The sequence below is a fragment of the Trematomus bernacchii genome, unplaced genomic scaffold (assembly GCF_902827165.1).
Source record: "Trematomus bernacchii unplaced genomic scaffold, fTreBer1.1, whole genome shotgun sequence".
In the NCBI taxonomy this organism is placed as follows: domain Eukaryota; kingdom Metazoa; phylum Chordata; class Actinopteri; order Perciformes; family Nototheniidae; genus Trematomus; species Trematomus bernacchii.
This window is the reverse complement of record NW_022987874.1, coordinates 45,001-58,056: the sequence shown is the minus strand read 5'-3', so window position 1 is coordinate 58,056 and position 13,056 is coordinate 45,001. Positions and strand designations below refer to the sequence as shown.

At 52.3% G+C, this 13,056-nt stretch overlaps 1 protein-coding gene across 1 annotated transcript in view; it reads left to right on the top strand.

Moving 5' to 3' along the window:
* The first annotated feature begins 1,765 nt into the window (after positions 1–1,765).
* The window catches only part of ctc1 (CTS telomere maintenance complex component 1), a 27,478-nt gene continuing 16,187 nt past the window's right edge, over positions 1,766–13,056 (top strand). Inside the window, exons 1-12 of the mRNA XM_034113878.1 lie at positions 1,766–1,967; positions 2,052–2,271; positions 3,608–3,840; positions 5,121–5,256; positions 5,532–5,736; positions 5,771–5,823; positions 6,547–6,669; positions 6,892–7,139; positions 8,295–8,436; positions 8,717–8,934; positions 12,583–12,731; positions 12,957–13,056. The exon at positions 12,957–13,056 is cut by the window's right edge and continues 15 nt beyond it. Coding sequence (XP_033969769.1) covers positions 1,804–1,967; positions 2,052–2,271; positions 3,608–3,840; positions 5,121–5,256; positions 5,532–5,736; positions 5,771–5,823; positions 6,547–6,669; positions 6,892–7,139; positions 8,295–8,436; positions 8,717–8,934; positions 12,583–12,731; positions 12,957–13,056 — 1,991 coding nt within the window. The 5' untranslated portion in view covers positions 1,766–1,803. The remainder of the gene's footprint in view (positions 1,968–2,051; positions 2,272–3,607; positions 3,841–5,120; positions 5,257–5,531; positions 5,737–5,770; positions 5,824–6,546; positions 6,670–6,891; positions 7,140–8,294; positions 8,437–8,716; positions 8,935–12,582; positions 12,732–12,956) is intronic.

Below are 13,056 nucleotides of genomic sequence, written 5' to 3'. Positions count from 1 at the left end.
TAGACTCCTGGTACTGTAGACTCCTGGCACTAGACTCCTGGTACTAGACTCCTGGTGCTAGACTCCTGGTGCTAGACTCCTGGTGCTAGACTCCTGGTGCTAGACTCCTGGTGCTAGAGTCCTGGTCCTAGACTCCTGGTTCTAGACTCCTGGTCCTAGACTCCTGGTACTAGACTCCTAGTTCTAGACTCTTAGTTCTAGACTCCTAGTTCTAGACTCCTGGCGCTAGACTCCTGGCGCTAGACTCCTGGTACTAGACTCCTGGTGCTAGACTCCTGGTGCTAGACTCCTGGTGCTAGACTCCTGGTACTAGACTCCTGGTGCTAGACTCCTGGTGCTAGACTCCTGGTGCTAGACTCCTGGTGCTAGATTCCTAGTTCTAGACTCCTGTTTCTAGACTCCTGGTACTAGACTCCTAGTTCTAGACTCTTAGTTCTAGACTCCTAGTTCTAGACTCCTGGCGCTAGACTCCTGGCGCTAGACTCCTGGTACTAGACTCCTGGTGCTAGACTCCTGGTGCTAGACTCCTGGTGCTAGATTCCTAGTTCTAGACTCCTGTTTCTAGACTCCTGGTGCTAGACTCCTGGTGCTAGACTCCTGGTGCTAGACTCCTAGTTCTAGACTCCTGGTTCTAGACTCCTGGTGCTAGACTCCTGGTGCTAGACTCCTAGTTCTAGACTCCTGGTACTAGACTCCTGGTTCTAGACTCCTGGTGCTATACTCCTGGTACTAGACTCCTGGTACTAGACTCCTGGTGCTAGCCTCCTAGTTCTAGACTCCTGGTGCTAGACTCCTGGTGCTAGCCTCCTAGTTCTAGACTCCTAGTGCTAGACTCCTGGTGCTAGCCTCCTAGTTCTAGACTCCTGGTACTAGACTCCTGGTGCTAGCCTCCTAGTTCTAGACTCCTGGTGCTAGACTCCTGGTGCTAGACTCCTGGTACTAGACTCCTGGTGCTAGACTCCTGGTACTAGACTTCTGGTTCTAGACTCCTGGTGCTAGACTCCTGGTACTAGACTCCTGGTACTAGACTCCTGGTGCTAGCCTCCTAGTTCTAGACTCCTGGTGCTAGACTCCTGGTGCTAGCCTCCTAGTTCTAGACTCCTAGTGCTAGACTCCTGGTACTAGACTCCTGGTACTAGACTCCTAGTTCTAGACTCCTGGTACTAGACTCCTGGTGCTAGACTCCTGGTACTAGACTCCTGGTACTAGACTCCTGGTGCTAGACTCCTGGTGCTAGACTCCTGGTCCTAGACTCCTGGTTCTAGACTCCTGGTCCTAGACTCCTGGTGCTAGACTCCTGGTGCTAGCCTCCTGGTACTAGACTCCTGGTGCTAGACTCCTGGTGCTAGCCTCCTGGTACTAGACTCCTGGTACTAGACTCCTGGTGCTAGCCTCCTGGTACTAGACTCCTGGTGCTAGACTCCTGGTGCTAGCCTCCTAGTTCTAGACTCCTGGTACTAGACTCCTGGTGCTAGCCTCCTGGTACTAGACTCCTGGTGCTAGCCTCCTAGTTCTAGACTCCTGGTGCTAGACTACTGGTGCTAGCCTCCTAGTTCTAGACTCCTGGTACTAGACTCCTGGTGCTAGACTCCTGGTGCTAGACTCCTGGTACTAGACTCCTGGTGCTAGACACCACACGAGCACATGTTCAATGTGAAAAGTGACAGTAGATATAGATTAGTTGCAATTTGGTGCTATATATATTAAAAAAAAAAAAAAAAATATTTTTTATTTTTTTAAACACCTTGAATTTCAGGGGGGGCGAGGGGCTCTGTTGGCGGGGCACAGCGCCCCTCCAAGACAATGGTAGGGGAAACACTGAGGTGTATATCAGCTGAGTGTGTGTGTGTTGCAGGTGTGTACCAGCTGAGAGTGTGTTGTGTTGCAGGTGTGTACCAGCTGAGTGTGTGTGTGGTGAAGCAGCTCCAGCAGAGTTGTGTCACTCACAGCTTACCTGTCAGCTACAGGTACGTTAACAGCATCCTCCTCATGTTATTAATAAAACATGATGTTATTAATAAAACATGATGTTCTCAACGATGCCCCCTCAGGCCGGTGTGTGTGTCCGAGCTGCTCTCACGGCAACACCTCTCCTGCTTCAGTCACCTGTCCTGGAGCACCAATCAGCATCGAGCGTGGGTCCGGGAGGCGGAGCTCTCAGCGCCGGGTCAGGTGCTGCCGAGGGTCAGCCTGCTGCTGATTGGCTGTCTGAGAGAGGGGCGGGACGGAGAGTGGAGGCTGACGGACAGCAGCGGCAGCGTGAGGTGTGAGGTGAGTGGTGCCTTCAGGGAGCTGTTGAGTGGTGCCTTCAGGGACCTGGTGAGTGGTGCCTTCAGGGACCTGTAGGGACCTGTAGGGTGGTGCCTTCAGGGACCTGTAGGGACCTGCAGCGTGATGCTTTCAGGGACCTTTAGAGTGGTGCCTTCAGTGAGCTGTAGGGACCTGCAGCGTGATGCCTTCAGGGACCTGTAGAGTGATGCCTTCAGGGACCTGTTGAGTGATGCCTTCAGGGACCTGTAGAGTGGTGCCTTCAGGGACCTGTAGGGACCTGCAGCGTGATGCCTTCAGGGACCTGTAGGGTGGTGCCTTCAGGGACCTGTAGAGTGGTGCCCTCAGGGACCTGTAGGGTGAGGTGAGTGGTGCCTTCAGGGACCTGTAGGGTGGTGCCTTCAGGGACCTGTAGAGTGGTGCCTTCAGGGACCTGTAGAGTGATGCCTTCAGGGACCTGTAGAGTGAGGTGTGAGGTGAGTGGTGCCTTCAGGGACCTGTAGAGTGGTGCCTTCAGGGACCAGTAGGGTGGTGCCTTCATGGACCTGTAGAGTGATACCTTCAGGGACCTGTAGAGTGATGCCTTCAGGGGCCTGTAGAGTGATACCTTCAGGGACCTGTAGAGTGGTGCCTTCAGGGACCTGTAGAGTGATGCCTTCAGGGGCCTGTAGAGTGATACCTGCAGGGACCTGTAGAGTGATGCCTTCATGGACCTGTAGAGTGATACCTTCAGGGACCTGTAGAGTGATACCTTCAGGGACCTGTAGAGTGATGCCTTCAGGGGCCTGTAGAGTGATACCTTCAGGGACCTGTAGAGTGATGCCTTCATGGACCTGTAGAGTGATACCTTCAGGGACCTGTAGAGTGATACCTTCAGGGACCTGTAGAGTGATGCCTTCAGGGGCCTGTTTAGTGGTGCCTTCAGGGACCCGTAGAGTGGTGCCTTCAGGGACCTGTAGGGTGGTGCCTTCAGGGACCTGTAGAGTGATGCCTTCAGGGACCTGTAGAGTGATGCCTTCAGGGGCCTGTTTAGTGGTGCCTTCAGGGACCTGTAGAGTGGTGCCTTCAGGGACCTGTAGGGTGGTGCCTTCATGGACCTGTAGAGTGATACCTTCAGGGACCTGTAGAGTGATGCCTTCAGGGACCTGTAGAGTGATACCTTCATGGACCTGTAGAGTGATGCCTTCAGGGGCCTGTTTAGTGGTGCCTTCAGGGACCTGTAGAGTGGTGCCTTCAGGGACCTGTGATGCCTTCAGGGACCTGTGATGCGTTCAGTGACCTGTGATGCCTTCAGGGACCTGTGATGCCTTCAGGCTCTCACCTGTCTGTCTCTCTGCAGTGCCTGTCTCCCTCTCCTCTGTGGCTGAACCGTCCTGTCTTCCTGCCTCACTGGAACTACATCCCCCACGATGCACCTGGGTCGGAGGAGGCGGGGGGCTGGGTGGAGCTGATTGGTCCTCCTGTAGTGCTTTGTCCCGGAGCTGAGCAGGGATTGGCTGTCGGCCCTGAGGAAGGGGCGGGGCTTAGCAAAGCTGTGGGAGTCAAAGAGGCAACAGACTTCCTGAAGAACAGGTGAGTGACCTGTCTGTCTCTCTGTCTCTACCTGTCTGTCTCTACCTGTCTGTCTCTACCTGTCTGTCTCTCTGTCTCTACCTGTCTGTCTCTACCTGTCTGTCTCTCTGTCTCTACCTGTCTGTCTCTCTGTCTCTATCTGTCTGTCTCTCACCTGTCTGTCTCTCACCTGTCTGTCTCTCTGTCTCTATCTGTCTGTCTGTCTCTCACCTGTCTGTCTCTCACCTGTCTGTCTCTCTGTCTCTATCTGTCTGTCTGTCTCTCACCTGTCTGTCTCTCACCTGTCTGTCTCTCTGTCTCTATCTGTCTCTCTGTCTCTCACCTGTCTGTCTCTACCTGTCTGTCTCTACCTGTCTGTCTCTCTGTCTCTACCTGTCTGTCTCTACCTGTCTGTCTCTACCTGTCTGTCTCTCTGTCTCTCACCTGTCTGTCTCTACCTGTCTGTCTCTACCTGTCTGTCTCTACCTGTCTGTCTCTACCTGTCTGTCTCTCACCTGTCTGTCTCTACCTGTCTGTCTCTACCTGTCTGTCTCTCACCTGTCTGTCTCTCACCTGTCTGTCTCTCTGTCTCTACCTGTCTGTCTCTACCTGTCTGTCTCTCACCTGTCTGTCTCTCTGTCTCTACCTGTCTGTCTCTACCTGTCTGTCTCTACCTGTCTGTCTCTCTGTCTCTCACCTGTCTGTCTCTACCTGTCTGTCTCTACCTGTCTGTCTCTACCTGTCTGTCTCTCACCTGTCTGTCTCTCACCTGTCTGTCTCTCTGTCTCTACCGGTCTGTCTCTACCTGTCTGTCTCTCACCTGTCTGTCTCTACCTGTCTGTCTCTCTGTCTCTCACCTGTCTGTCTCTACCTGTCTGTCTCTACCTGTCTGTCTCTACCTGTCTGTCTCTCACCTGTCTGTCTCTCTGTCTCTACCGGTCTGTCTCTACCTGTCTGTCTCTCACCTGTCTGTCTCTACCTGTCTGTCTCTCTGTCTCTCACCTGTCTGTCTCTACCTGTCTGTCTCTACCTGTCTGTCTCTACCTGTCTGTCTCTCACCTGTCTGTCTCTCACCTGTCTGTCTCTCTGTCTCTACCGGTCTGTCTCTACCTGTCTGTCTCTCACCTGTCTGTCTCTATCTGTCTGTCTACTCTCTACCGGTCTGTCTCTCTGTCTCTACCTGTCTGTCTCCCAGGTCTCGGGGTCAGCGTGTCTCACCTGTCTGTCTCTCACCTGTCTGTCTCCCAGGTCTCGGGGTCAGCGTGTCTCACCTGTCTGTCTCTCACCTGTCTGTCTCTCAGGTCTCGGGGTCAGCGTCTCTCACTGGTTGGTCAGGTGGTTTCTGTTTGTCCTCAGCTGGACGTTTCAGGAACGTCTTTCTTCTGCTTCTCGCTGGCAGACGACTCTGCACCTGTCTCACTACCTGTCCTCGTCAAGGTGAGTTCAGGTGATGTCAGTTGTATACAGCTGTGAAAACATCTGGATTCATCCTCATTAGAAACTACATTTAACAGGTGTGTGTGTGTGTGTGTGTGTGTGTGTGTGTGTGTGTGTGTGTGTGTGTGTGTGTGTGTGTGTGTGTGTGTGTGTGTGTGTGTGTGTGTGTGTGTGTGTGTGTGTGTGTGTGTGTGTGTGTGTGTGTGTGTGTGTGTGTGTGTGTGTGTGTGTGTGTGTGTGTGTGTGTGTGTGTGTGTGTGTGTGTGTGTGTGCAGGGCAGCAGGCTGTGGTGGGCTCAGTGTGTGTGTGTGGGTCAGCGTGTGTGTGTGACGGCGCTGCGTGTGTGTGTCCTGCGAGGCTGGAGAGGAAACAACATCCTGTGTGTGACCGAGCGCTCTGAAATACACACCGACTACACACACCCCGCTGCACACACACACACACCTGCCGCCACGGCCCCCCCCGCCGGTGATGTCACAGGTCGAGGACTGCGAGGAGACGGAGCCTGAGAGAGACGCCGGCCAATCGGCTGTCAGGATGAAGAAGTCTCGAGTCATCAGTTACCAAGTAAACTTCTTACCTGTGTGTAAGCCGCGCCCCTCTCTTCTGATAAGCTGTTTCCGGTGTGTAAGCCCCGCCCCTCTCTTCTGATAAGCTGTTACCTGTGTGTAAGCCCCGCCCCTCTCTTCTGATAAGCTGTTACCTGTGTGTAAGCCCCGCCCCTCTCTTCTGATAAGCTGTTACCTGTGTGTAAGCCGTGCCCCTCTCTTCTGATAAGCTGTTTCTGGTGTGTAAGCCCCGCCCCTCTCCTCTGATTACCATATGTAAGCCCCACCTCTCTCCTCTGATAAGCTGTTACCTGTGTGTAAGCCCCGCCCCTCTGATAAGCTGTTACTGTGTGTAAGCCCCGCCCCTCTCCTCTGATAAGCTGTTTACTGTGTGTAAGCCCCGCCCCTCTCCTCTGATAAGCTGTTACTGTGTGTAAGCCCCGCCCCTCTCCTCTGATAAGCTGTTACTGTGTGTAAGCCCCGCCCCTCTCCTCTGATAAGCTGTTTACTGTGTGTAAGCCCCGCCCCTCTCCTCTGATAAGCTGTTACTGTGTGTAAGCCCCGCCCCTCTCCTCTGATAAGCTGTTACCTGTTTTAAGCCCTGCCCCTCTCCTCTGATAAGCTGTTACCTATTTTAAGCCCCACCCCTCTCCTCTGATAAGCTGTTACCTGTTTTAAGCCCCACCCCTCTCCTCTGATAAACTGTTACCTGTGTGTAAGCCCCGCCCCTCTCCTCTGATAGGGCACCGTGACTGAGGTGGTGAGCGAGGGGGCGGGGCTGTACGTGATGGACAGGAGGGTGGGGCTGTGCCTGGCCTTTCAGCCGGCTCTGAGGAGGAAGCTGAGAACTGGAGACACTTTGGAGGTGAGACACATTTCACAATAAAAGCCTGGATCTGCTGTTCCTGTGCAGGGCTTTTATTGTGAAAGGGCAGATATGAATATACGTGTGAGGGGCTTTTATTGTGAAAGGGCAGATATGAATGTACGTGTGAGGGGCTTTTATTGTGAAAGGGCAGATATGAATGTAGCTGTGAGGGGCTTTTATTGTGAAAGGGCAGATATGAATGTACCTGTCTTCCTGCAGCTCCATCACGTCCACTTCCTGTACCGGCCCTGTCCCGACTTCCTTCCAAGCATGCTTTGCACCTGCCTGCGCTCCAGCGTCAGGGTGACGTCGTTCAGCGGGGGGTGGGCGGGGGGGTTGTTACCACGGTTACTGCACACCTCCACCTGCCGGGGGGACGGAGCGTTGCCAAGGTTACTGCTGCAGGGGGGAAGGGGCGTGTCCGAATACCTGTGGAGCGCTCACCTGAGCTCAAAGCTGCAGCACAGGTGAGACACACACACACACACACTCACACACTCACACACACACACTCACACTCACACACACACACTCACACTCACACACACTCACACACTCACACACACACACTCACACACTCACACACACACACTCACACTCACACTCACACACGCTCACACACCCACACTCACACACCACCACACACACACACACTCACACACACACACACCACACTCACACACCACACTCACACACACACACTCACACACTCACACACACACACTCACACACACACACTCACACACACACACTCACACCACACACCACACTCACACTCACACACTCACACTCACACACACACTCCACACTTCACACAACACACACACCACACCCACACTCACACTCACACACACACTCACACACTCACACACACACACACACTCACAAACACACACACACTCACACTCACACTCACACACACACACACACACGATATACACACTCACATGATGCATTCAAGGACCCCCGAAATGTGACAAATACTAATGTTTGTCTGTCCACCTGTCTGTCTGTCCTCCTGTCTGTCCACCTGTCTGTCTGTCCACCTGTCTGTCTGTCCACCTGTCTGTCCACCTGTCTGTCTGTCCACCTGTCTGTCCACCTGTCTGTCTGTCCACCTGTCTGTCCACCTGTCTGTCCACCTGTCTGTCTGTCCACCTGTCTGTCCTCCTGTCTGTCCTCCTGTCTGTCCACCTGTTTGTCCATTTGTCTCTCTACCTGTCTGTCTGTCCACCTGGCTGTGCACCTGTTTGTCCACCTGGCTGTGCACCTGTTTGTCCACCTGGCTGTGCACCTGTTTGTCCACCTGGCTGTGCACCTGTTTGTCCACCTGTCTGTCCACCTGTCTGTCCACCTGTCTGTCCACCTGTCTGTCCACCTGTCTGTCTGTCCACCTGTCTGTCCACCTGGCTGTGCACCTGTTTGTCCACCTGTCTGTCTGTCCACTTGTCTGTCCACCTGTCTGTCCACCTGTCTGTCCACCTGTCTGTCCACCTGTCTGTCTGTCCACCTGTCTGTCCACCTGGCTGTGCACCTGTTTGTCCACCTGTTTGTCCACCTGTCTGTCCACCTGTCTGTCCACCTGTCTGTCTGTCCACCTGTCTGTCCACCTGTCCCCCCAGCCTGGTCCCAGGTGTGTTGAAGCAGTGTGTGTGTGTTCTGTCCTGGAAGCTGATGGAGTGTGTGTGGAGAGGACAAGAAGGACAGAGGAGAGACATTTACTGCGAGATGCTGGACGAACCCCACACCTGTCCTCTGTCTCAGGTACACACACCTGTCCTCTGTCTCAGGTACACACACCTCTCAGGTACACACACCTCTCAGGTACACACACCTGTCCTCTGTCTCAGGTACACACACCTCTCAGGTACACACACCTCTCAGGTACACACACCTGTCCTCTGTCTCAGGTACACACACCTCTCAGGTACACACACCTCTCAGGTACACACACCTGTCCTCTGACACACCTGTCCTCTGACTCAGGTACACACACCTGTCTTCTGACACTCCTGTCCTCTGACTCACCTGTCTGTCCCCACAGTACAGGGCGGACCCAGCTGTCCCTCAGGTGTTCAGTGTCTCTGCTCTGATTGAAGGTCTTCAGACAGACAGCTGGTCCTCAGTGTCTCTGTGCTCTCTGCTGCCCCCTGGTGGAGGTCTGTCCTCATCTCAGGTCAACTCAGCTCTGTCCTGGTCCTGCAGGACGCTGACCTCTGACCCCCCCCGGAGACACATCCAGGTACGCCCCCTGGTGGTGATGTTAATATAACGTGTGTACAGATGCCCCCTGGTGGTAATGTTAATATAACCTGTGTTCAGACGCCCCCTGGTGGTGATGTTAATATAACGTGTGTACAGATGCCCCCTGGTGGTGATGTTAATATAACCTGTGTACAGACGCCCCCTGGTGGTGATGTTAATATAACGTGTGTACAGACGCCCCCTGGTGGTGATGTTAATATAACGTGTGTACAGACGCCCCCTGGTGGTGATGTTAATATAACGTGTGTACAGACGCCCCCTGGTGGTGATGTTAATATAACGTGTGTACAGACGCCCCTGGTGGTGATGTTAATATAACGTGTGTACAGACGCCCCCTGCTGGTGATGTTAATATATCGTGTGTACAGACGCCCCCTGGTGGTGATGTTAATATAACGTGTGTTCAGACGCCCCCTGGTGGTGATGTTAATATAACGTGTGTTCAGACGCCCCCTGTTGGTGATGTTAATATAACGTGTGTACAGACGCCCCCTGGTGGTGATGTTAATATAACGTGTGTACAGACGCCCCCTGGTGGTGATGTTAATATAACGTGTGTACAGACGCCCCCTGGTGGTGATGTTAATATAACCTGTGTACAGACGCCCCTGGTGGTGATGTTAATATAACGTGTGTTCAGACGCCCCCTGGTGGTGATGTTAATATAACGTGTGTTCAGACGCCCCCTGGTGGTGATGTTAATATAACGTGTGTTCAGACACCCCCTGGTGGTGATGTTAATATAACGTGTGTTCAGACGCCCCCTGGTGGTGATGTTAATATAACGTGTGTTCAGACGCCCCCTGGTGGTGATGTTAATATAACGTGTGTACAGACGCCCCCTGGTGGTGATGTTAATATAACGTGTGTACAGACGCCCCTGGTGGTGATGTTAATATAACGTGTGTACAGACGCCCCCTGCTGGTGATGTTAATATAACGTGTGTACAGACGCCCCCTGGTGGTGATGTTAATATAACGTGTGTTCAGACGCCCCCTGGTGGTGATGTTAATATAACGTGTGTTCAGACGCCCCTGGTGGTGATGTTAATATATACGTGTGTTCAGACGCCCCCTGTTGGTGATGTTAATATAACGTGTGTTCAGACGCCCCCTGGTGGTGATGTTAATATAACGTGTGTACAGACGCCCCCTGGTGGTGATGTTAATATAACGTGTGTTCAGACGCCCCCTGGTGGTGATGTTAATATAACGTGTGTTCAGACGCCCCCTGGTGGTGATGTTAATATAACGTGTGTACAGACGCCCCCTGGTGGTGATGTTAATATAACGTGTGTACAGACGCCCCCTGCTGGTGATGTTAATATAACGTGTGTACAGACGCCCCCTGGTGGTGATGTTAATATAACGTGTGTTCAGACGCCCCCTGGTGGTGATGTTAATATAACGTGTGTTCAGACGCCCCCTGGTGGTGATGTTAATATAACGTGTGTACAGACGCCCCCTGGTGGTGATGTTAATATAACGTGTGTACAGACGCACCCTGGTGGTGATGTTAATATAACGTGTGTTCAGACGCCCCCTGGTGGTGATGTTAATATAACGTGTGTTCAGACGCCCCCTGGTGGTGATGTTAATATAACGTGTGTTCAGACGCCCCCTGGTGGTGATGTTAATATAACGTGTGTTCAGACGCCCCCTGGTGGTGATGTTAATATAACGTGTGTACAGACGCCCCCTGGTGGTGATGTTAATATAACGTGTGTTCAGACGCCCCCTGGTGGTGATGTTAATATAACGTGTGTTCAGACGCCCCCTGGTGGTGATGTTAATATAACGTGTGTACAGACGCCCCCTGGTGGTGATGTTAATATAACGTGTGTACAGACGCCCCCTGCTGGTGATGTTAATATAACGTGTGTACAGACGCCCCCTGGTGGTGATGTTAATATAACGTGTGTTCAGACGCCCCCTGGTGGTGATGTTAATATAACGTGTGTTCAGACGCCCCCTGGTGGTGATGTTAATATAACGTGTGTACAGACGCCCCCTGGTGGTGATGTTAATATAACGTGTGTACAGACGCACCCTGGTGGTGATGTTAATATAACGTGTGTACAGTCGCCCCCTGGTGGTGATGTTAATATAACCTGTGTACAGACGCCCCCTGGTGGTGATGTTAATATAACGTGTGTTCAGACGCCCCCTGGTGGTGATGTTAATATAACGTGTGTTCAGACGCCCCCTGGTGGTGATGTTAATATAACGTGTGTTCAGACGCCCCCTGGTGGTGATGTTAATATAACGTGTGTACAGACGCCCCCTGGTGGTGATGTTAATATAACGTGTGTACAGACGCCCCCTGGTGGTGATGTTAATATAACGTGTGTACAGTCGCCCCCTGGTGGTGATGTTAATATAACGTGTGTACAGACGCCCCCTGGTGGTGATGTTAATATAACGTGTGTACAGTCGCCCCCTGGTGGTGATGTTAATATAACGTGTGTTCAGATGCCCCCTGGTGGTGATGTTAATATAACGTGTGTTCAGACGCCCCCTGGTGGTGATGTTAATATAACGTGTGTTCAGACGCCCCCTGGTGGTGATGTTAATATATAACGTGTGTTCAGATGCCCCCTGGTGGTGATGTTAATATAACGTGTGTACAGTCGCCCCCCTGGTGGTGATGTTAATATAACGTGTGTACAGACGCCCCCTGGTGGTGATGTTAATATAACGTGTGTACAGACGCCCCCTGGTGGTGATGTTAATATAACGTGTGTACAGACGCCCCCTGGTGGTGATGTTAATATAACGTGTGTACAGACGCCCCCTGGTGGTGATGTTAATATAACGTGTGTACAGTCGCCCCCTGGTGGTGATGTTAATATAACGTGTGTACAGACGCCCCCTGGTGGTGATGTTAATATAACGTGTGTACAGACGCCCCCTGGTGTGATGTTAATATAACGTGTGTACAGACGCCCCCGGTGGTGATGTTAATATAACGTGTGTACAGTCGCCCCCTGGTGGTGATGTTAATATAACGTGTGTACAGACGCCCCCTGGTGGTGATGTTAATATAACGTGTGTACAGTCGCCCCCTGGTGGTGATGTTAATATAACGTGTGTTCAGATGCCCCCTGGTGGTGATGTTAATATAACGTGTGTTCAGACGCCCCCTGGTGGTGATGTTAATATAACCTGTGTACAGACGCCCCCTGGTGGTGATGTTAATATAACGTGTGTTCAGACGCCCCCTGGTGGTGATGTTAATATATAACGTGTGTTCAGATGCCCCCTGGTGGTGATGTTAATATAACGTGTGTTCAGACGCCCCCTGGTGGTGATGTTAATATAACGTGTGTACAGACGCCCCCTGGTGGTGATGTTAATATAACGTGTGTACAGTCGCCCCCTGGTGGTGATGTTAATATAACGTGTGTTCAGATGCCCCCTGGTGGTGATGTTAATATAACGTGTGTTCAGACGCCCCCTGGTGGTGATGTTAATATAACGTGTGTACAGACGCCCCCTGGTGGTGATGTTAATATAACGTGTGTACAGTCGCCCCCTGGTGGTGATGTTAATATAACGTGTGTACAGACGCCCCCTGGTGGTGATGTTAATATAACGTGTGTACAGACGCCCCCTGGTGGTGATGTTAATATAACGTGTGTACAGACGCCCCCTGGTGGTGGGGTTGCTGGAGCTGCCGTCTCCGGCGGGACAGACGCTGCAGCTCAGAGACGGGACAGGGACCGTGGCTTGCGTCGTCACGGAAACCAGCGAGGGAGGGGGTCAGAGGGCGGCCTTCAACACCGCCTGGATAGGTACACACACACACACACACACACACACACACAAACAGTGCATATCTCAATGTCAACATATAATGTGGAAGAATTCTGCAATAAAAATGACCAACTTTGAGCACACACACACACACACACACACACACACACACAGACACACACACACACACACACACACACACTCAGAGAGGTCAGTGGTCACCTTTCATAATGTTTTTATGTGTGTGTGTGTGTGTGTTGCAGGTTGTCTGGTGTGTGTGGAGAAGTTCACCATGGTGACAGAGAGATTCCTCCAATCAGATTTCCCCTCCGACCAACATCTGGACCAGGACAAGTACATCAC